Below are 22245 nucleotides of genomic sequence, written 5' to 3' on the forward strand. Positions count from 1 at the left end.
TATTTAGCATATGAAATTGCAGAGTAGATCCTATTATGTAAGGAGACAGGAGGACAGCATAACGTGGTTACAAAATGAAGAACTTTGTGCCCTTCAGGGAAGAGTTAACAGGGCAGATATACATAGTGAAAGACGTGTGATCAGAATGTGGAAAACGAGTGAATGGGTGGTATGTATATGTGCCTATTGCCGAAACCGGGTTGCTGGATAATCCTCAGATGTCAGATTTCCGTAAGGCCAACATGTGACTCAAAGCTTGCCACTCAACAGAGAATACTGGGCTGTGCTGGTATTAAGAGGCTGGCTGGAAGCTAGGCTCCCACTGTGCACTAGCCTAACTCCCTGTCGCTCTCTGCGTGTGGGTGGGTGTGCATGTGTGTGTGTGCGAGGGTATACATTTTATGCAGTGGGTGTTTAAAGAGCTAAGCACCGAAGCTGGATTTCCACAAACGATCATCACGAGCACTCCAGACACATCAAACTTCCTCTCTTGGTATTTTTTTTTTTTGTGTGTGCTGTCATCCTTATTTTTTATTTAAACCCCCAAAGGGGAGAGCCCCGAACATCCAGCCTTCAGGATTGGGATTGTTTTCTCTTACCTGTCTATGTGGGTGTCCTCTCAAGGTTAGAACTGAAGCTATGTGGGACCGGCAAATTGTCAAGCACCAGATGAGAGGAGCTGCGTGAAGCAGAGCAGATACCCAAGGAAGAGTGACTCTGTCCTGCTAACATGAACAGCAGCTTGCAGGTTAACCTGCCCAGAAGCTGGGCTGCTTCAAGTGGCTCGCTCCGGGAGAAGTCTGAGCATTCTTTTTTTCTCTTCTATTACTATAGGATGGAGGATGAAGCTGTCCTGGACAGAGGGGCTTCCTTCCTTAAGCATGTGTGTGATGAAGAAGAAGTAGAAGGTGAGCTTTGTGGGTCTGGGAAAGTGTTTATTCACATGCATATGTCTCTGTAGATAATAGCGTTCCTGCATTTTGTGTATCTTACATTTTTAGAGGTAAACACCAAACCTTTTCTATGGAGTTTCATTAGTCTCCACATTTTGCTTCAACGCAGAAAGTAATCTCAAGAACTTCATTGGACCATCAGGATCTGCATCAGTGTGGATCTTGCCTGGTTTATTTTAAAAAGTCTTATTTTAAAGCAGGTGCCTATGATGGCTATGCCTCTCCATCGTAAATATTTTACAAGACAATACTAACTACCTTCCAATGACTGATTCAAGGAAGTTGCTAGATTTACATAAATGTATTGACTGCATCTTATAATTTTCTGTCTTGTAGCTTGCAGAGTAAAGAAACAGATGTTACAGGAGAACGATACCATTGTTATGAGAAAAATGAGTCTAAGTTGAGGATATTAAGAGTGGTCATCATGGATAAGTGTCAGTTAGGAAGAGATGGACAAGCATTTTTTTTTTACTTAAGAAACCTCCAGAACCTCTTTTGCTAATGTTCCCCAGTGCCTGTTAAAAACCAAAGAGTTATATTTTGCCTATTAAAAACCAAAGAGTTATATTTTGCACACACTTTTAGTGTGTACTCCCTTCTCTTGTCTCTTGACTGATCAATTATGTGGGCATAATGCTATTTATTTGATAGTGAGAGTGCAAGGCTTAATTAATATTTCTTAAAGTAATTATGTGAAGGCATCATAGAGATAGAGTTTATTATTGAGATTTACGGTGAGATTTACTGAAGAATCAGGGTTATAGGAAGTACTCAAAGTTAACTGAAACTTGCAGGTGAACCATGTGATCATGCCCATCCTTTTAAAGTTACCCGAGAGACAATTCATATGTGTTTTGGAGCCTCTAATCTAACTGGTATCATTTGGTAAGTGTTTAGTACCTACTGAAAACATGGGCTAGAGGGTGGGTTGGGAAAAAGAGAGTAGGTAGTGTGTGTTCTGGAGCGAATCTTCAGGCAGTCTGAACATCAGATCCCGGGCAAGTGATGCTTCTGTGCCACCTGGAACAGTTTGAATAGTGTGGCTGTTAGGTTGTTTCTCACGTTTCTTTAGGAAGTTTCTTCTGCCCATGTAATATTTACTGGAATGGCGCCCCCACCCTGACTTCCCACATTTGTGCTCTTGAGACTGACTAATAAGAATTTGATGTCTAAGTTTCTTAGGAAAACGGAAACTACAGTATTTTCTTTCATATTGTTTTATGGGTTCCTTGCATTTTTTTACAATATGACATGGGAAAATAGCAAGTTGGTGGAAGCAAATAGTAAAATTTTGTCTTAAGACTCGTGGAAACCATGTTAAATCTTTATTGTAATGACTCTGTCACTGTTCCAATGTCAAAGAGAAGATAAAAATGCTAAAGTTATAGCACATGGATATAAAAAATTATGTAAGTTTGAGCAAATAGCCTATAGTTGTAGGACAAAGTAGAAAAAACCTTGAGAATGAGATACACTCTGTGTGTGTTTTCCTTTGAGAATAATGTTCTAGCTAAGTTTACAAGAGATGTAAATTGCTTCTTGAGTTTATAAATTCTGTAGGATTGATGACACTCTACTGCAATAGGATATTTTACACAGTTTCTTAAGGCTTTGACTAAGAAATCTATTTCCTGAAGTATTTCCCTTGATCAAGCACAAAATTAAGACAATAATATAAACGAATAGCATACAAATCTATAGCCAGGTTTCTTTAAGGAGAAACAAAAAGACAACTAAAGGTGGTAGAAACATCTGTACAATTCAAGAAATGTGTTGGCTTTGTGATGATTAAACTTGCCACATGGATTTTGTGTATTTTCACATTCTTACAAGACCTCTACTTTAAGGACTGTCTTTCATGTTGATTGGCATGTGAGCTGATTACACTTCTTTTAAGGCATGCTTAGTTAGTTGCTGAACCCTGAGTCTCTGTGGGATGATTGCTTATGGTGTTATTATTTGGTGGGTAACTTTCACAAGTGCAAGCCCTCTTGCAGTGGAAGTCTTTAAACTACAGTGAATTCATTTCTGGTTTGGTTCTCCCAATTGATCCTCCCTTTTTTTTCAGGTGGCTTCATTGGCGGGGATGTGAGGACTTAAATTTCATAGTACCTCCAGGTGGTAGTATAAAAAAGCAGAAATGGACATGAGTTTGATCGCACATCTATGGCTCCATGCCAAGATCTCTGATAAGGAGTCACATTTTGAGTGGGAATGTTTTCTTAAAGTATGTGAGTCCATCTCACATTTTTAATTGCATAGAAAAGGGTGTATTTGAAGGAAAGCAACCTGTTGTCTCTATTATGAAGTAGTTGAGTTTCTGGTACATATATGGCAGAAGTAAAATGCTCTAGTTTTAAGGATTAGGAATTCAAAGGGCAAGGAGCCAGAACAGTTTACTTTTGTATCATCAATTACATTTCGTTTTATCCAAGTAGTAATTTCTCTTGCTTCTTTTTTTTTTGAGTTGGAGTCTCACTCTGTCGCCCAGACTGGAATGCAGTGGCCGCTCCTGACCACCGCAGCCTCGACCTGCTGGGCTCCTGCGATCCTTCCGCCTCAGCCTTCCAAGGAACTGGAACTACAGGCGCACGCTACCACGCCTGGCTAATTTTTTAATTTTTTGTAGAGATGAGGTCTCGCCTGCCCAGGCGGATCTCAAACCCGCGGGCTCAGGCAATCCACTCACCTCAGCCTCCCAAGGCGCGGGATTACAGGCTGAGCCTGCTTCTAAGATAAACATTGAAATATATCACAGCACACTTGGCAAAAGTGAACTTAAAGCTTTGTTTTTTACAGTAATCTGCACAAATAAGATGTACTCCCAATAAGTGATTATCAAGGTGATCAAGGTTCAGCACCTCTCATTGCTTTAAAATGTTCGTGCTTTAAAAATACTTCTTAGGTTCCCCTGATTTGGGTGATCGGATTCAGCTCAGCCTGAAGGCAAGAAGAGCTGGCTGCTTTCTCCTAGTTCCTTCTAACACTGTAGTTCTGAGGAGAGAGAGACTGAGATTTCAAACCACGCCCTCAGTTCACCTTGTTCAACTTTACTCTCAGTGGGTGGCATGCTACTTAATCCACGTTCTAAAAACTCAATAGAAAACCGTCAACTGCAAAACTCACTAAGAATAGAGTGAGTCAGAAGAGGAGTCATCTTCTGTTTAAGTAATGAATTTATCTATGTGGTATATATTTAAAGACCTAAACCTCATTGTCACATAATTTTCCTCATGCGTTAATGGTTTAGACAGATACACTTTCAGAAGGAAACCAAGTGTCCATTGTAATCTTGAAAATAAACAGAAGCTTTTATATCTTCTGTTCTTACATTGGATGCCTTATAAACCATACAGGTATATGGTTTTATAAAGTTAACATTTTTGACAGGGAGTGGTTACTGTGGATAAACTTACTTAAAAATGTCAGCATATCAGATATTTTATTTGTTTCTAGCTCCTGCCCAGGTATGTTCACACATCCACAGAATTGGTCTGTAGATGACAAATTGATGTTACCAGAATGACCCAGCAATGTTGATCACAAGAAACAACCAGTCAGTTTTCATTACCAACATAGATGGGGGTAATTGTCAGATTATGTCAGGTGAATTAAAGTTGAGATAGGAAGAAAGAGTCCCAGGTAGCTTCTTTCAAACAAAAGGAAATCCTGTGGATGTTTTATTCTAAAAACTCAATGAGGATTTTTGGATCTGTGCGATATAAACAGATTACTTAATATTCTCATATTTCGCAATAGGGGGAAAAGGGCAAACTCCACCTTATCCTCTGAGATAAGGCTTTGGCTCTGTGAGGCTAGGTAACTCCCAGCAGGCCTTGGCAGCCCTCACTTCACGAGGAGGGGCCTCTTCTTAACATCAAGTTCAACCAACAATACAGAAAGCATACCGTTCGGCAAGGCAGTACTGGCTGAAATGCTGCTCCAGTTGTGAAGTTTGATCAGTGCCCTCTTTAAGCTATTGTGGTATATTGTGGTGGTCTTCCTCTTCAGATGCCTTGGGGATCTGGAGAGTTATTCTTCTATTTGAACGGATGGAAGGATACTTCCTAGTGCGCTCAGTTTCGAATGGAAGAGGGAGACCACTTTAATTTTCTCAAAAATAATCCTGCAAGTTCAATGCATTTTCAACGATATTCTTCCTTTCCTGAGTGCAGAAGGAAGTGTGCTCCCATGTGAGAGAGCACTGTTGAAAATGCATGGACTTTGCAGGATTATCTTTGAGAAAATTAAAGTAAAAAAATAGGACAGGATCTGGGACAGAGTAGATATTCACTAATTGTTGTTGTTGTGTTGTGTTGTTGAGACAAGGTCTCACTCTGTCGCGTAGACTGGAGTACAGTGGCATGATCCCAGCTTACTGCAACCTCTACCTCCTGGGCTCAGGTGATCTGTCCTCCCTCCTCAGCCTCTCGAGTAGCTGGGACTACAGGCGCAAAGATTATTGATATTTTTTATCATTTGTATATTTTATACTGATAAGAAAAAGAAGCCCCTAAAACACCTCTACTTATCCACTTTCATTCTTCTATTTTGTCTTTTAAAGAGAGAGGTTAAAATGATGAAACAGCAACTTTTGTGTTTTTGGAGGTCAGGACCTCAACATTTTGCAGGCATGAAATCAAAATGACTTTAACCTAGTTTTCACTAGGGGACATTATGATGATCTATTCATGTGTATTGGAGGGGGTTCTGTTCTAAAGAAAAAGTGGGGCCTGGTAGACATTTATTCATAATTACAGTGGTGACAAACGTAATGGCAAAGAATGAGTGAATGAAAATCTATCAGATGGATAGAAAGGGAGGGGCCGAGTCAGGGCTGGGCTATTCTGAGCACTGGATCTAAGTGTCCGGTTGCATTTTGCTGACCTCTTCTCTGCTGTTCACTCCAATTGCTGCTCAGAAAGAGTGTGTACAGAGGAAACACTTGGGCAAACACTGCTAAAGGAAAAACCTTCTTAAAAGAAACAATGTATCTACACATCCGAGGGCTTTAGAGAAATGCAGGGAGGTGTTTAAAGGTGGGTCCTTGGATAGCAACCTGGGTTTCCCAGGTCATGTTGAGCTGTGGCGAATCGTTCCCAGCTCCCTGCTTTCCTCTCCTCTTGGCCTCAACTGAACGCCTGCCAGAGGCCCTAAAGCATGCAGCACTTAGCTCTGTGGCTGTCTGATACCTCTTGCTGTGTCAGGCAAGTTAACTATTTATATATAGATTTCTTTCGCTTCAAGGGAAGAAGCAATGATAGTACCATGGGTTTTTGAAACTGGAATCAGTCATCCTTTTTCAGAGTTTTCCAGTGTAGAGAACTCCCTAGTAGTACAGTAAGCATGGCTAATGTCCTCCTGAAGATACTTCCTGGCCTAGGTGTTCACATTCTTTTATGGTTGTAAGCCGTAACAAATTGAACCTGGTACTTGGGTTGTGTTTTGCAAGGATCCAGAAATTCTGAAGTAATATACTTGCAGCATTGTTTTTTTTCTGTAGATTGAACTTTTTAGAAGCTTTTTATGTGGTCATATATGTGAGGCCTATTGTTTGATGTTATTTCTGGGAGTCTCTGTTGTTTGTTTTATTCATGTATTGTCAAAGCTGAGTGGCCAAGCATCAATTTGAGAACAAAAGTTCAAAACTTGCTCTTTTGCCAAATTGTTTTGTAAGTCAAAGATTTATTCATAACTTATAGTTTGGATTTTGGATTTGTCTGTCTGTAAAAGGGAAACAATGGAACATGCCATTCACCATAGAACTCTTTTTTGTTTTAGTTGGAGTCTCACTCTGTTGCTCAGGCTGGAGTGCAGCAGCACACTCACGGCCATCCCAGTGTCAACCTGCAGGGCACAGGCGATCCTTCCACCTCAGTCTTCCAAGTAGCCAAAATACAGGCACGCGTCACCACGCCTGGCTAAATTTTTGATTTATTGTAGAGACGAGGTCTTGCCAAGATGTCCAAGCTGGTCTTGAACTCATGGGCTCAGGCAGTCCTCTCACCTCGGCCTCCCAGAGTTCTGGGATTATACGCATGAGCCACCGCCTGGCCAGCACTCTTTTAATAGTTACTAATGACAATATGTTGCTATATTAGAAATAGTAGTCCTGGCTGGGCTCGGTGGTTCATACTTGTAATTGTAGCACGTTGTGAGGCTGAGGCGGGAGGATTGCTTGAGCCTAGGAGTTTGAGACCAGCCTGGGTAACATAACGAAACCTTGTCTCTACAAAAAAGTCAAGAGAATCAACCAGATGTGGTGGCCTTCATCTGTATTCCTACTTACTCAGGAGGCTGAAGCAAGAGGATTACCTGGGCCCAGGAGCTTGAGACTGTGGTGAGCCCTGATCATGCCACTGCACTCCAACCTGGGTGACAGACGGAGATTCTGACTCAAAAAAAAAAAAGAAAAGAAATAGTAGTGTTTACACTATACCTACTTTCTGTTGTTTTTCTTTCTGATTGATATATCATCACCAATCATTTTTATTGATTATTATCATTCTTTCTAAAAATTGTAACTCGTTTAAATGTTTATTTGCTTAATTCATTTCTCCCAACATCTGTCCTTTGTCTTCTTAACCACACTTACCTACTGCTTCTTTTTTTTTTTCCGATTTGGAGTCTCCCTCTGTCACCCATGCTGGAGAGGAGTAGCATGATTACAATGATCCTGGCTCATGACAGCCTTGACCTCCTGGGCTCAGGAGTAACTGGGGCTGCAGGCATACACTACGTGCCTGACTAACTTCTCTTATTTTTTTTTTTTTTTTGTAGAGACAAGGTTTTGCTATGTTGCTCAGGCTGGTCTCAAACTCCTGGGCTCAAGCAATCCACCCATCTCAGCCTCCTCAGCCTCCTAAAGTGCTGGGATTGCAGGTGTGAGCCACCATGCCTGGCCACCTACTGCCTCTCATATTGCAAATTTCAAGCCAGAATGGTCAAGTGAAATTTCCCAAGGCCTACTGTCTGTTTCTCTTTGGACTCATTCTCATACTTTAAGCTCTGGGAGTGAGATCTAATTTTCTGAGTTAGACTGCTCTGATACACATTACTCCAATTTGATGATTTTTCTTCTTTTCCAAGAAGAGGTATGTTAACTGTAATTATATATTGGATGCTTGCCTATTGTCTAATAAAGCCTGTAACATTGCTTCTTTTAGAAAACAGATTAATTTTAAAGTGTGTAATTTTTTTCCCCACCAGTGAGGAAAATTCAAGAGTCTAGTGTGTGTATGTGTATATACACATGCATGTATAAGTGCATTTCCCTCCCCTCCCCATTGCAGCATAGACTAGAATCATTTTGCTCCCTGCTGGCTATTATGTAATTTAGGTATCATTTAAATGAGATTATGTGACAATATAGAAATAATACCATGTCTTTTAACCTGGGCTAAGTATTTCCCCGTTTTTATCCAAGCTTCAGAACCATTGAGGGAATTGAGAATTAGGCCTGATGGGAGTGAGGAGAATCAGAATAGAAGTAAAGATCTTTTGAGACCCTCTTGTTCCTGTCGTGAGCTTGCTGGTGAGATTTTAGTTTTCTTCATTCTATTTTATTTTCCCCTTTTGGCTGATAGCATTTTGGGGACTGAGGTGAGAGTCAGCCGTGACAGAGGTTCACAGGAGGTTCCAACATTTATCCCTGAAGCTGCTGATTGTGGGATGGAAGGTGAAGGTAGTGAGGGTGGTGAGTGACATCCATTGAATCAGCAGTATAGGTGACTTAAATAATTCCTTTCTCTGAATAGCTGAAAACCTTTTAAACTGGGTTAATTGTTTTTACCTTTCCATAGAGTTAGAATTAGAAGGCAGCTATCCTAAGTGCTTTATCCAGTGGTTCACTTTTCTTGATACTCTGTTGATTTTGAAAGAACTGACTCTTCTGGGTGTAGTGGCTCATGCCTGTAATTCCAGTACTTTGGGAGCCTGAGGCGGGAGGATTGCTTGATCCTAGGAGTTCGAGACCACCCTGGCAACTTAATAAGAAATTGTCCCTAAAAAAAGTTAACCAGGCGTGGTGGCATGTACCTCTAGTCCTAGCTACTCAGGTGGCTGAGGAGGGTGAATTGCCTGAGCCCAGGAGGTCGAGGCTGTGGTAAGCCATGATCATGCCGCTGCATTCCAGTCTGGGCAACAGAGTGAGACCTTGACTGGCGGGGAAAGACGCTACTGAAATCTTGTGAGATATTATTTTATTATTTTCATAGTAGAATGTGCAATAACTTTTACCATGTCAAAACTTTGGGGAATAAAATTAGGGTTTGAATTGTTATGATATTGGCCAACATATCAGTTTTAAAGGGCAAGAATTATATATTTATAGATTGGTTAAATTACCACCAAACCCCCAGCTGATTATTACATTTTCAATATAAAATTCTATCTCTAGTGACAAAAAAAAAGTCTTCAATGTAGAATGAAAGTTCATAATTGAATCTGGTGGATTTATACATTTGGAAAATTTGCTCAATATCTGATTGTTCAGGTTTTCACTTGCTTTTATTCAGTCTGTGCTGCAGTTTAGGGAACATGGGAGTGAACCAGCAGTCTCAGGACCCTCTTCTATTCCTGGTCTGACACTACCTTTCTGGGTGACACAGGAAAAATTATCTGCCTGTGGTTAGGGGTCCTTCACCCAAAGTGCAGTTAGTAATCTGTCTCCTTATCCATCTACTAGAGATACTCTCAGGATTCTTGGATAATACCTGAAACTCACCTTGATACTTGCAGGAAGCCATTGAAAAATAACTTAGGAACTTCCATTTTTTTTGTACAAAGAAATAGAATTTGCACCCCCCCATCCTCCTATTTTTGCTACGAATATAAGTAAAGACATTTGAAAACCCCAGGATGAACCCTATAAACGTAAAATATTATTTGCCATGGATATAATCTTTGCATGTGATTTATTTTTATGCTCAGTACTTTCTCACCAGTGTTTGTTATGACTGCAGAACACAGAACACTTTCAGACTAAAGCTAATACTGGTGTCTGGTAATCAGCAACTTAATTGATTAGTACCTATGTTAACTCTTCTTGTTAAAGTTCATGTAACTGATGGACAATGCTTTCTTGTTTTCTTTAAGCTTATCAAAATGGTAAGAATTGTTGCAGGTATACGTCTTATGCATTCCTTTTCCAATCCCCATGTGTCATTGCATGTGATAACATATTCCAATTAGGATCACAATTAATGCTCAATCAAATAAACCAGCCATTATTTAAGGACACAAGATTAGTTGATATGATAATTTAGAGATTGGATCGTGTATGTGGGTGAGTTTACATGGAAGACAAGGGAATATGTCTCCCGTGGAGTAACATGAACTTGAGACCTCAAGGAAGAGCAATAATTAGTTAGGTGAATAATCAAGGAAGCACCCCAGGCAGGGGGATATGTGAAGGGCCAGAAGTGAAAAACAGATCAGTCCATTTGAGAAATAGAAATAAGGTTAATGTGGTTGGACCATGTGAGCAGGGAAAGAGTTGTCTGAGTTGTCTGAGACAGATAAGATCCAGATAATTCATGGTCTTTTATGCTGTGCTAAAGATTTAGGATTTTATAATGTAGTCATTCTATAGTAAATTTCCCTTATTCTGCCTATTTGTTTATTAAAATGCAATATTATTTAATAATGCTGTAATATTAAAAGTTACATAAACTTGTAAGAAATTGGTTACAGTGCATAAAATCTTCTATAAGCAAAGCAATATTCCATTTTAAAGTAATAAAGAATTAATATTGGGGTAAGAAGAAAAAAAAGATTTAGGATTCTCTTGAGTGTGCACTAGGCAGCTATTGTAGAAGGGTTTTAAGCAGAGATGCCACAAGACAAAATTTGCATTTAAAAAATCCTTTGGCTGCTGGATGGAGAGACCATCCCAAGAGGGCAAAGATAAAAGGAAACTGTTGAGATAAAGTGAGAGATTATTTTGGGTTGGACTAGAGTGGGAACAAAAGGGTTGGAGATGAATAGGTTGACTTGCCAGGGCTGAAGAGGGTGGCTGCTTTTGGATTTCTGCTATGAGCAATTTGGGAGCATGTGCCATTTTGTAAGATGAAAAACACTGGAGGAAGAGTGGTGGGGAAGATAGGAGTTCAGCCGTTTGAATATATTGAAGTTGAGGCACCTGTGAGATATCTAGGTAGAACTATGAAGCAGGTGGTTGGCTATATAAGATCAAGCTAAAAAAGAAAGGACAGGGATGGAGATAATAATCTGGGAGTCCTAGGTATAGAGCTAGCATTTAAAGCCTCAGGAATGGATGACATTTTCCAGGCTGAGAGGATAGAATGAGAAAAGGACTGGATCGGGCTCTGCAAGTGTCAACACTTATGGACTAGGAAGGTACAGTCACAGAAGAGGGTGATGTCTAGTGATGGGCGGTGCGAAATGCTGGTTGTCCGATAAGATGAGGGTCACACAATAGCTACCAGATTTGGCAGAAAGAAGATGTTTGGTAGCTTTTGTTAGCAATGTGGGTGTCATGGTTTGGTGGGAGTCAAGTTGGAGTAGATTGAAGAGTCTCTAAGAGAAAGCTATCATCCTGAGTGGTTGAAAAGAGACTTTGAGAGGTGGTAGACAACTTTTGACCTTTCTGTGTTTGAGCCCCATTACACATAATCAGTTAAAATATTTGGAATTGTTACAGAATTTTTAGAACTTGAAAGGATCTTAGAGAAAATTTAGTTCAACATTCTCATCTTACAGATGGATAGATGAGCCACAGAGAAGTTAAAATTATTTGCTCAAGGCAGTGGTTGGAATAATAAGGACGAGGATCCAGGTTTTCTGACTTTCCCAGGATCTTTCTCATTCCAGAAGAGTGTGCTTGGGTTTGTTCTCTCTAAAGAAGGAATGGAATCTAGACAGGGAGATGGATGAGAACTAAAAGAAGCACATGGAAGAAAAGGAAGTGGGAAAAATTGAAAGAAGAATAAAAGGTGTTGGAGGAGCTTATGGAGAGGTGAGAGAGAAAGAAGACACAAATCTGACCGACCTCATCGTTTGAATGGCCCCAGGTGATACGTGGGAGGACAAATGTCACTGCCAGAATATCTTCCTCTTTTGGAGAAGCTTATGGAACTAAGGGTTGTGGATTTGAGTTTGTCATTCTATGACTGTGAGGCAGAATCCTGAGCTCTTTTATTACTCTTAGATAATTACTAACTTGAAAGGACTACTTATGATGTGTTTTGGCTGTGTTTTGCAGAATAGAGGATGGTAGGGCTGGTGGGGAACTGGGACCATGCTGGTGGGAGAGTGGGAAAGGAAGGTTCATCCAGGAGCCCTAGGAGTCCTAGTTTGTGTACATCATTAACTTGCTATTTGGCTTTAGTTGGTTTTCTGGTAAACAAAGAGGGTAAACCAGGTGATGTTTAGAGGCACTTTAAAAGTATGATTATGTGCTGCTGTGTCAGTGAATGTAGTCCCTCTCCTGCAGGTGTATGGAAAACTATAGTCATGAAGATACTGGGATTGGACTTAATTTGGCTAACACTAGTCTCAGAGCACTTTTTCTAGTTATCAGTGATTGTTACGGCCTGATGATATTGCCCTACATCTCATTTACTGACATATGGTATATGAGGGAAAGGAATTATGCTAACTCTAATATTTATATTTTATATGAACTATAAACTAATATTTAATGGATTCACTATTATATATTAATATTTCTATACATATTAATTTATAAAATTAATATGACATTAATGACACAGATATTTAAATATATAATTTATGTAATATATTTATAAAATGTATACAGCATATAGTATATATAGTTAATATATACATATTTATATATTAAAGTTACATTAAGTATTTATATTATATTAAATAGTGGATTCCTGATTAGCCCTGAGTATATTGACTATATTGTAGATTTCCTGTGAATAGCGACCAAAGACTATTCTTCCTATTGCCCAGCCAGGGCTTAGGACACTGCAAAAAGAGAAGCTATAATAGAGTCAGAGATGGACAATGTGGTTGGAATGAGAGTGTGAACGTGTGCATTTATGTGTCTCTCTAAGCTGCCTCTCTGGCTGCAATCACAAATCCAGTTATCAATGACCGTTGGATTAGCCATTGTTTTATATCTTCCAACTCTACTTCCCACTCAGTTGTGCGAATGGTGACCACAAGAGAGAGAATGGAAACTGTCAGTTCTCTGTGTTTGGCTCACAGGTGGATTTTGTCTGACGGCATGTGTAATGCACATTAAAATTCAGCAGCCCTTTTGGGTTCTGGGGCATCAGGGTGAGTGGAGGAGGGTTCATGGCTTCCTGTTCCCTCTTAGCACTGCCCTGCCTGGCACTGGCCTGCTCAGGCCTTTTGGCTCCGATCTGCTCTGTTGAGTCAAGTAAAAGGACTGACAGATCTGGCTCCTGGGCATTGGCACTCACCCCGTAAAAGCTCTGGGGGAACTCTGCCCAGAGCTGGGTGGAGATTGCCAAGCTCTTGCTTCTGGACAGGGTGAGGGGAAACTGAGGTTGTGAAAGGTGCTGCCTCTGTTACACAGGTTAAACTCTGCATGATGGCAAAAACAGTCGACTGAGGGATGAGTTAAGACTAAGTTTGAAGTTGACGCTCTTGCTCTGCTCAGGGTCAATGTTCTGGAGAACCAAGGGGCTTCACAAGTTATTATTAGGGCTTGAGGTGGATGTAAGTGAGGACAAATTGTGCTCCGTTTCTTCTCCTTTGGAAAAGAAAGGGAGAAATAAGATCAACGTTTATAGAGTATCTTTGTGTACCAGACACAGTGGAGGACACTTTTTCCTCCAGATTGAACATACAAACTATATTTGTATCTTTATATAATCTCTATATAATATATTAAATCCACTCTACATAATCTCTCTCTTGAGTTAGAAATTTATATAGCTACATAGGTAAATTTATAGCTATACATATATAAAAATACATATATAGATATTGTTTCATATCTATATAGATATGGATATAAAATATTTTGCTTGAGCAGGTTAGGATTGTTTTGGAGAATCAACTTTTAAGACTGGGAAGCACTTCAGGAATTGCAGTTTACGTAGGGTAAGCTGATTTTTAGTTCTGATTATTCCCTGAGGTAGGTCCCTAAAGTACCTTTAAGAGGAGATTCTTGTTTTTCTAGCTTGGATATTTTCACATAATTGATGATCTCTGATTATAATAAAACTGCATTTCTTTAAATATATTCACTAATTCAAACTTTAAATAGTGCCAGTCAGTTTTTGCTGTTATTACCAGTCATTAATAATGGGAACTGCAGTGGAAACTTAACTTCAGTGTCAATAGTTATTAGAACTCTTACTGGCTAAGAGTGATCAGTGGGAAAGCAACTGTATAAATTTGCTGAGCTAAAGAACAGGAGTCTAGTGAATAATCATAAGCTTGCCTGCCCTTAGAGACCTTTTTCCTGTAGCTGTTTGTTCTTGCCTAGAGATGATCATCATCATCATCAAATATTAAATATTAAAAGTTCTATGCTCAGTAAACATCAAGTAACAAACTGAGATTTCTTATCAGTCTCGCTTGGGGAGCCTCAGGTTGCCTTGAGGATTTCTGGGAGGCTTTCAGTGTACAAAATTCCCATGTAGTTCAATGAGAAGACAAGTGTTTCCCTATTTTTAATCACTTTTACCATTTGTTTGCTTGTATGCCTGAATCTGTGTAATAGGTAGGGTTAAAATTAAAATAAAGTACTCATCGGCATTCAAAATTATCTATAAATAAATTACGTATGTAATATGTAATTATCTATTAATAAATGGATACATTGTTTTTCCTGTAAAAAGTTACTCCTATCCAAAATATAGAAATGGAAATGATAACTTGTCCTGAGCAGTATTATGTATTTAGAGTCTGAATCCTCATGCAAACATTTCATAAAGGGCTGGCTTACCCCCCGTTAACTGCAAGATTACACCATGCCTTTGTAAGGGGGTTTTCTTTTCATGAGCCAGCACTATGACCACCAAATCAGCAATGTTACTTTGATTGCATCTTATTAGAGCTGCTTATGGAAACTCTTATGGGTATATGAATAATAAGCTAACAAATCACTTGTATTTTATTTATTATAGTGTTTAGGTCTATTTCTTATTATATAAAGTGCCAAACATACAACCTCCATGGCACCTGGACTTGATACTGTGGATCTGCCTAGGTTTTCTATGCCTATACTTTTTTTTCATTTGAACATTTTCTTTCCATATTTCCAGTGCTATCATATCACAACAGTTCTTGTTTGTGGGCCAAGATTAGGTCCAATTTACTTTATTGCTTTTCCACCGTGTAAGAAGCAATGTTGTCCATGAAGAAAGTATTCTTTACAGTCTACTTTCCCTCACTTTCGTATTTTAAAAATCACAGTGAGACTTTCTAGAGCTATCTTTTCTATGGAATCTTGCCTTTGTGCTACTATGTGGTCTCTGTTAGGAACATATCACCAATATACTCCATCCAAGAAGAATCAATATGCTACCTGTTAGGTAAACAACATACCACAACAACTAATGTGTGTATGAGACCATGTTACGGGTGAAAACAGTTTTTTTGACATTCGCTATCTTATTTTATCTGTTCTTATGCATATACCTCTAATTGAGATTTTTTTTGGGGGAGGGTCTAGGAAGTAAAGTCTTTGCAGCATCTTTTTATAGTCTGTCACTCTTCCAGAGTCTCTGCCTCTTCTAAATTTTTTCTTTTCATACTTAAAAGGTAATAAATCTCTCTGAATTTTTTTCTCCCTATGTTCCTCTTGGCAATAGCTGCAGCATGTTTTAGGCATCTTGGCAGAAGACCAGTTATGATAGATAAGCCAGGGGAGGTAGTATTTAACTTATATTTTGGTAATATTGCTGATTAGTTCTGAAAGGAGGATATAAAGAGCTGCTTATTGCAGAATCTTTGCTTTGAACTGGAGAGAACAGAAATCCAGTCAACAGAGTAACTGTATGGATATAAATCAAATTTGGGACATCCCTCAGTGTTTAGAGATGTATGTAGGAGGCTGGGAATAGGGATGGATGGCTGGAGGTGGAGAAAGGTAGATTTCTTGGAAAAAATTTTACCTGTCCACTGGTGATCCTTTAGATACTGACATCACAGATTAAAAAAGAAGTATATGCTGTCTTATTCCAAAAAAGGTTTAGGGAGAAGGAAAATAACAGTTGAAAAGTTGGAAGAGTGAGTTTTGTGTATAAAATAAATGCATTTCATGAAGCTTTATATGCCCACTACTGGTTGGCCCAAAATATGTTTGTTCTTTTTCTAGCAGTCACCATGAGGAGGAAAACACAGTTATAAGATTCATAGTATAAATATAGTATATATGAGGGGAAGCCCCTCCCAAAACCCCAAGAATTCTCTTTTGAAGGGTGGGCCTCTTGTAGTATATTTGGAACTTGTTCCTCTGGATCAAATGGTCAACCAAAGTTTTTATCTGGAAGTTTTGAGAAAGTTGAGTTGCCATTTGCAGAAAAACATCCTGAGTTGTGGCTAACAGGTGACTGTTCTTCCACCATGACAATGCACCTGTCTACACCACACTAAGTGTTCAGCAGTTTTTGGCCAAAAATAGCATGACCCCCATGCCTTATCCTCCCTATTCACCTGATCTCGCCTGAGTGGCTTTTTTTTTGTTTCCCCGGATGAAAAAAGTCCTCAAGGGGAAACATTTTGCAGATGTTGAAAAGATGAAACAAAAAATGTCAGAAGTACTAAAAGGCACCAAAAATTACAAGCTCAGAAACTGTTTTGAGCAGTGGAAAAAAGCATCTCAATAGGTGTATTGCATCAAAGGAAGAGTACTTTGAAGGCTGAAGTTTAGACAAGTAAGAATAATACACAGTTTTTAAAATAAATACATTCCAGTATATTTTGGTCCCCATTCGTGTTAAAAAGTGCAAAAAAGTGGTGATGTGGCATTAACCTATTCTCGATATTGAGAACTGAGACATATTTCTCCTGTGGTATTTTATGAAGAGAATACTGAGTTAACTGATGGCAATGTCCTTGGCTTCTTCGAACCTTAGTTTCTATGCCTGTAGAATGGGGATAGTAGCAGGACTGCATGAGATGATGGATACAAAACACCTGGCAGTGCCTGGCATGCTTGTAAGCATCCTCCAAGTGGTTGCTATCATCTGTATGTATAGTAAACACAGCAGCATGTTTCCTAGGAAGGAGCTAATAGATATATCTTACATACAGAGGCATATGATGATAACCATCCATTCATCTATAGAATTGTATAGTTTGGCTGGTGTAAAACCCTTTTCTGGCTTGTGAGATTTATACTTCAAAGTGCTATAAATCATCCTTGGTAGCAAAGTGTGTTTCTGTTAAAGCCCACCTTAACTTAAATGGCTCCAGAGTTACTAAATGCAAGAGTTCTTTGTTTGCCAGAAAACATTATAGCAACTATCAATATGAAGTTAGTTTAGAAATATCTCAGGAATTGGGAGGGTTGGATGTGATAGCTTCACTGGGCTTCCAACTTGCAACTAGGGTGGAGCAGGGGAAGATGGGAAGAAACAAGAATCTGTCATGATTATTTCTGACATCCAGAGATACCCAGGAAAGTCATGTTTTCTTCCCGGTAGTACTGGCTGTGGTGTGGATGGTGAGCTATTCCCAAGATATTTAGAGTTTGTTGGGAACTTGCACCATCTGTCAGAGAAAGGCATGCAGGGTATTTATTTGAACACATGATACTGAAGCCAATGCCAAACCAAGGACTGAATACACTTTGACTGTACACCTAAATGAACACTGTCAAGTATAGATTCTAGTAATCTTACTTTACAGTGTATTCAGTTGCAAGAATGTAATTTTTATTTTAATAACATTTAAAATGATCACTTCTTCCTTTTTTCTGGCCATTAAAAAAATTTTACACCTTTTCACATTATATTTGGAAGCAGTTTTTCCTGAATTTTTTAGGAGGTAATTATTTTTATCCTAAAAATTATCTTTAAGAAGCAGGTAACTGTCCCCGATTCTTTGAGCTTCTTTCTGTTTTGTGGCTTTTACTGAGTTAGAAAGCTTGTCTGTCAAGTTGCTCCTTTTAATTTTACATGTAAAACAATACTACACCCTCAATATTTGTGGCTTCTCTAAAAGCTTGCAGTCATTTTGTGAATTATAAGTTTTTTTTTAGTCAGTGTCTCACAGTCTCACTCAGTCACCCAGGTTGGAGTGCAGTGGCATGATCATGGCTCACCGCAGCCTTAATCTCTTGGGCTCAGGAGATCCTTCCGCCTCAGCCTCCTGAGTAGCTGGCGCGCACCACCACTCCCGACTTAATTTTTGAATTTTTGTAAAGATGAGGTCTTGCTGTGTTGCTCAGACTGGTCTCAAATTCCTGGGCTCATGTATTCCTCTTGCCTCAGTCTCACAAAGTGCTAGGATTATAGGTGTGAGCTACCATGTCCAGCCATGAGTTATAATTTGAAAAATAGTTAACAATCTTCACGACATATCTCTGTGGCAGGTAAAGATATCTTAATGAAAATGAAAACTGTGATCTACCTGTGACATTCTGTCACCAATAGCATATTTTCAGCAGTAAGCTGCTTCTGTTGATCATATAGGCAGGGGTTCTGTGGGGGCAGTAAGAAGGCTTCCATTGCAGCTCATTTAACTTTTGGTGTTTTTGTTATTTGGCACATATAGCCTATTAAATATTTGGTCATCACTTTGAGAAAACATGCCTGCCTTGTCCCACCCATCAAAGCAAGGCTATCTTCCTTTCCTCTCACAAACAAAGAAGCCAGAGTGAACGAGGCTGAGAAATCACTGATGAAGCAGTGAGCACTGTCACTGAGCTCCTAAAGGTTTGCTTAGGCCTGAAACTGTGTTCTTTGTACTCCACCTGAAAAAAGAGAAAAGGGAAATTTAGTTACTTAGTAATGTGTACAAGTTGAGAAGGCAAATGCTTTGAGTTTTGGATTACTCAGCTCAGTGCCTTGATTTCCTCTGGTAGTTCTTGGAAGGCAATTTCTTCCTCATTCGGGGAATATTTTCTTTTGCTGTGCTGTCAGCATCCCTGCAACAAGGTCATAGCCTTGTAAGTATCAGAGAATGGTAGTTTCCCAGAGGCCATAGCTAAGAGTATGCCTAAGAATGGTTGTATGAGACAGGGGTGGGAACAGAGAATGACTGCATACATGCAATAAAATTGAATTATGACTCTGTAAATATGCTAAAATAATTGCCTTGTCTCCTTAAAAGGAGTGACTTTTATGGTCTGTAAATTATACCTCAATAAAGCTGATTTTAAAATGCTTGAAATTTGGGATGTCTTCAGAGGAATCACATTTCTTCTTGGCGTCTGGGTACCGTGGCACTCCATCGTACTATGTATGACCTATGTGGAAATGAAGGTGAAAGCATAGGAGGGACTGGAGGAGACTGGGCAAGCTGGATTTGCTGCAGGGAGGATGCCTGTGATCATGGTGTGAACAAAATGGCACCACTTTTGTGACGATAACTCAAGCCAGTCTCCAAAAAGTCAAGCATATTCCTCTCCAAGGCTTGAAGTCTCATTCTCGGAATTGCCCTGACTCTTTTTATAAGATTGACAACAACACTCCATAGCCAAAAATCTGACCTTAACCTGCCATCCACTCATAGAGACTGTCTATTAAATGGTTTGATTAAACGTACTATGCAGATCTGGTGAACATATTAAAAATCTTTCTGCATTACATCAGTCTACCTAAGGTAACTTAATTACCATTTTGCTTAATTGCTATTAATCAATAAGGTAAAGAAAATATTTAATGTGGCAGAATTTTTCCAACCTCTTTCGTGTGTGTGTGTGTGTGTGTGTGCGTTTTCCTGAACGAAGGCAACAGAGCTTTCAGCGTTTGATTTACTGGAGGCAGGGTTAGCTTTGCTTACTTCTATTGTTGAGACTTGAGATAAAGCTACAGGACTCCCTCGGTAACTGGAGCACAGGAAATAATTGACACTGTTTCTTAATTCACATTGTTTCTGAGACATTTCCTACTACCTAGTATAATATAGCTTTCCCATGAGAACGATTTGCTTGCAAATGGTTAGACATGATAAATTTCCATTGGCACGCATTCTGGAAGGAGAATTTCACTGTGCTTTGTAGTAGCTGAATTGCTGTGTGTGTGTGTGTGTGTGTGTGTGTGTGTGTGTGTGTGTGTGTGTGTGTGTTGGGAAGGGGGGGTTCTGCTTTGTGTAAAGATGCCTCCGACTTCATTCAAGCATCAGGTATTTTCTTTTGAATGCTAACCCATTCACTTAGGCTCTGCATTTCTTTTAGTTGCAGTCTGTTTCTTGGAGGAACACATCATTCTTTGAAGCCTGCCAGTTTAAGGAAACACCCCTGTGAATTATGGTGTTTTTAGATATGCCTGATGAGTTACTGTGGAAACTGTGGATGGTAGTTCATGGCAGTTTGTAGCAGACTTACTGTATGCACGTGTATTTGCATGGAGGAACGTGATAGTGTCTATGGCACTGTAAAATTGTCATCAAGGAATAATTCCAGAAATGGGAAGTCAACCCCATAGATGAGATAATCTAATCTAATTTGCAATAAAAAAAAGTGTTCACATTCTTTCTGAAAGGGTAATTCCAAAATTCAGAAGTGATGCTGTATTTAAAGTGGAAGTAAAAGTTTCCCAATTTAAAAAAATGATGTGGAACTTTGAGTTCTTCCTTTTTATTTGTCTTATTAGATTTTGTAAAAATAATACCACTTGTCAGTTTTGCAGCTCCTTCCATCTAGAGAACTGAAAGCATTTCACAATCTTTTTTCCTCATGCCCTTCTCTTCAAGGCAATTTTTGCTGGACTGGGTTTATTTTTATCATTGCAACAACCAGTTTTTAGAAACTTTTGGAAACGAAAAAAGAAAAATGAGAATGACTCTGAGGCTGACATTCATTTTACTGTTTCCTAGTGCGAACATTTGAGTATTTCTAAAATCTTTTTTCCGAGTGTGCCTTATTTTTCTCAGTTTGTCCCAGTTCTTAGTCTCTATTCTGCTGATTAGGTTAAAAAAGTTTTAATGTAAAACCTTATCCCCAGCAAGATGACTGTTTGAACTCTGAGTTAAATCTTTATTTTTGCAGCTCTCAAGCTCCTTTTCCGGCAGGTATCCCTTTTAGTGCCGTCATAGACTCATGGAAGGTTGGGACTGGAATGGCCTCCCAGGAATTACCCGATTCGAGTCTCTCATTGTATCAAGGATGAGGCCGAGGCCCCAAGTGACATGCTGAAGGTTATATAGCTAACTGATGGCAGAGGTGTGACCAGAATCAAGGATTCTCAATTCCCAGTTCGATGTTCTTTGACTTTCTTAAACAAAATCAGTCTGTGTGGACAGGATTAGAGGACACCCTCACAGAATCTTGGTGCCAACCAACAGGTTGAATTATCTGAAGCTAACTGTAAACTGGGAGAAGATTTTATTTTCCAATGTGAGTCTGTGGACTGTAGCATGATAATGTTGAATTCTTAGGCATTCTCTTCTGGCCCATGCGTTTTGTGCGGTATGTGTGCATTGGGGAATGTGATTTGAACTGACCAGTGATGTGTGCCCCTTCTCTAGGCCACCACACCATCTACATCGGGGTTCATGTGCCGAAGAGTTACAGGAGAAGGAGACGTCACAAGAGAAAGACAGGGCACAAGGAGAAGAAGGAGAAGGAGAGAATCTCTGAGAACTACTCTGACAAATCAGATGTGGAGAACGCTGACGAATCCAGCAGCAGCATCCTAAAGCCTCTCAGTGAGTACTCTGTGCATTGGGGCCTCTCACTGTCTCCCTCCCACGTCTTTGGGAAGGAGACTTTTAGAATCTTGTGACTAAGGGGGAGGGATGCAGGAATACTGAGATGGCCAGCTCTATAGGATGACGACTGTGAAGATGCTTTGCTTATACCGGCAGGCTGATCTAGGAGGTTGTCTGGTGAGATTCTGAGTGGATCTGATCTCACAAAGCCTAGGCATAGTTGTGTATTTCTACTTTTTAAAATTTTTATTTGTTTTTTGGGGTGGGAGACAAAGTCTCAATATGTTGCCCAGGCTGGTCTCAAACTCCTGGGATCAAGCGATCCTCTCACTTCAGTCTCCCAAACTGCTGTACAGGTGTGAGCCACCGTGCTTGGTCCAGTATTCTACTTTTTAACATGTGAAATAGGACAGAGTGCTACAGAAGGTATTTAACTACCATAATCAGCAGTCACTGGAAAACTCTTGAAGAACTTTCTAGATTGTTTTTGTTTAGAAAT

The 22245-nt window shown here is 39.5% G+C and overlaps 1 protein-coding gene across 1 annotated transcript; it reads left to right on the plus strand.

Annotated features, from left to right (window-relative positions):
- The first annotated feature begins 323 nt into the window (after window positions 1-323).
- Window positions 324-21820, plus strand: SLC4A4 (solute carrier family 4 member 4). Its single transcript, XM_008063225.1, has 3 exons — window positions 324-493; window positions 835-908; window positions 21564-21820. Exons 1-3 carry the CDS (start codon window positions 402-404, stop codon window positions 21818-21820), a joined length of 423 nt encoding a protein of 140 aa, XP_008061416.1. The 5' UTR covers window positions 324-401.
- The last annotated feature ends 425 nt before the right edge of the window (window positions 21821-22245 follow it).

Source organism: Carlito syrichta, unplaced genomic scaffold (assembly GCF_000164805.1).
Source record: "Carlito syrichta isolate Samal-C Ts95f unplaced genomic scaffold, Tarsius_syrichta-2.0.1 Scaffold306677, whole genome shotgun sequence".
NCBI lineage: Eukaryota > Metazoa > Chordata > Mammalia > Primates > Tarsiidae > Carlito > Carlito syrichta.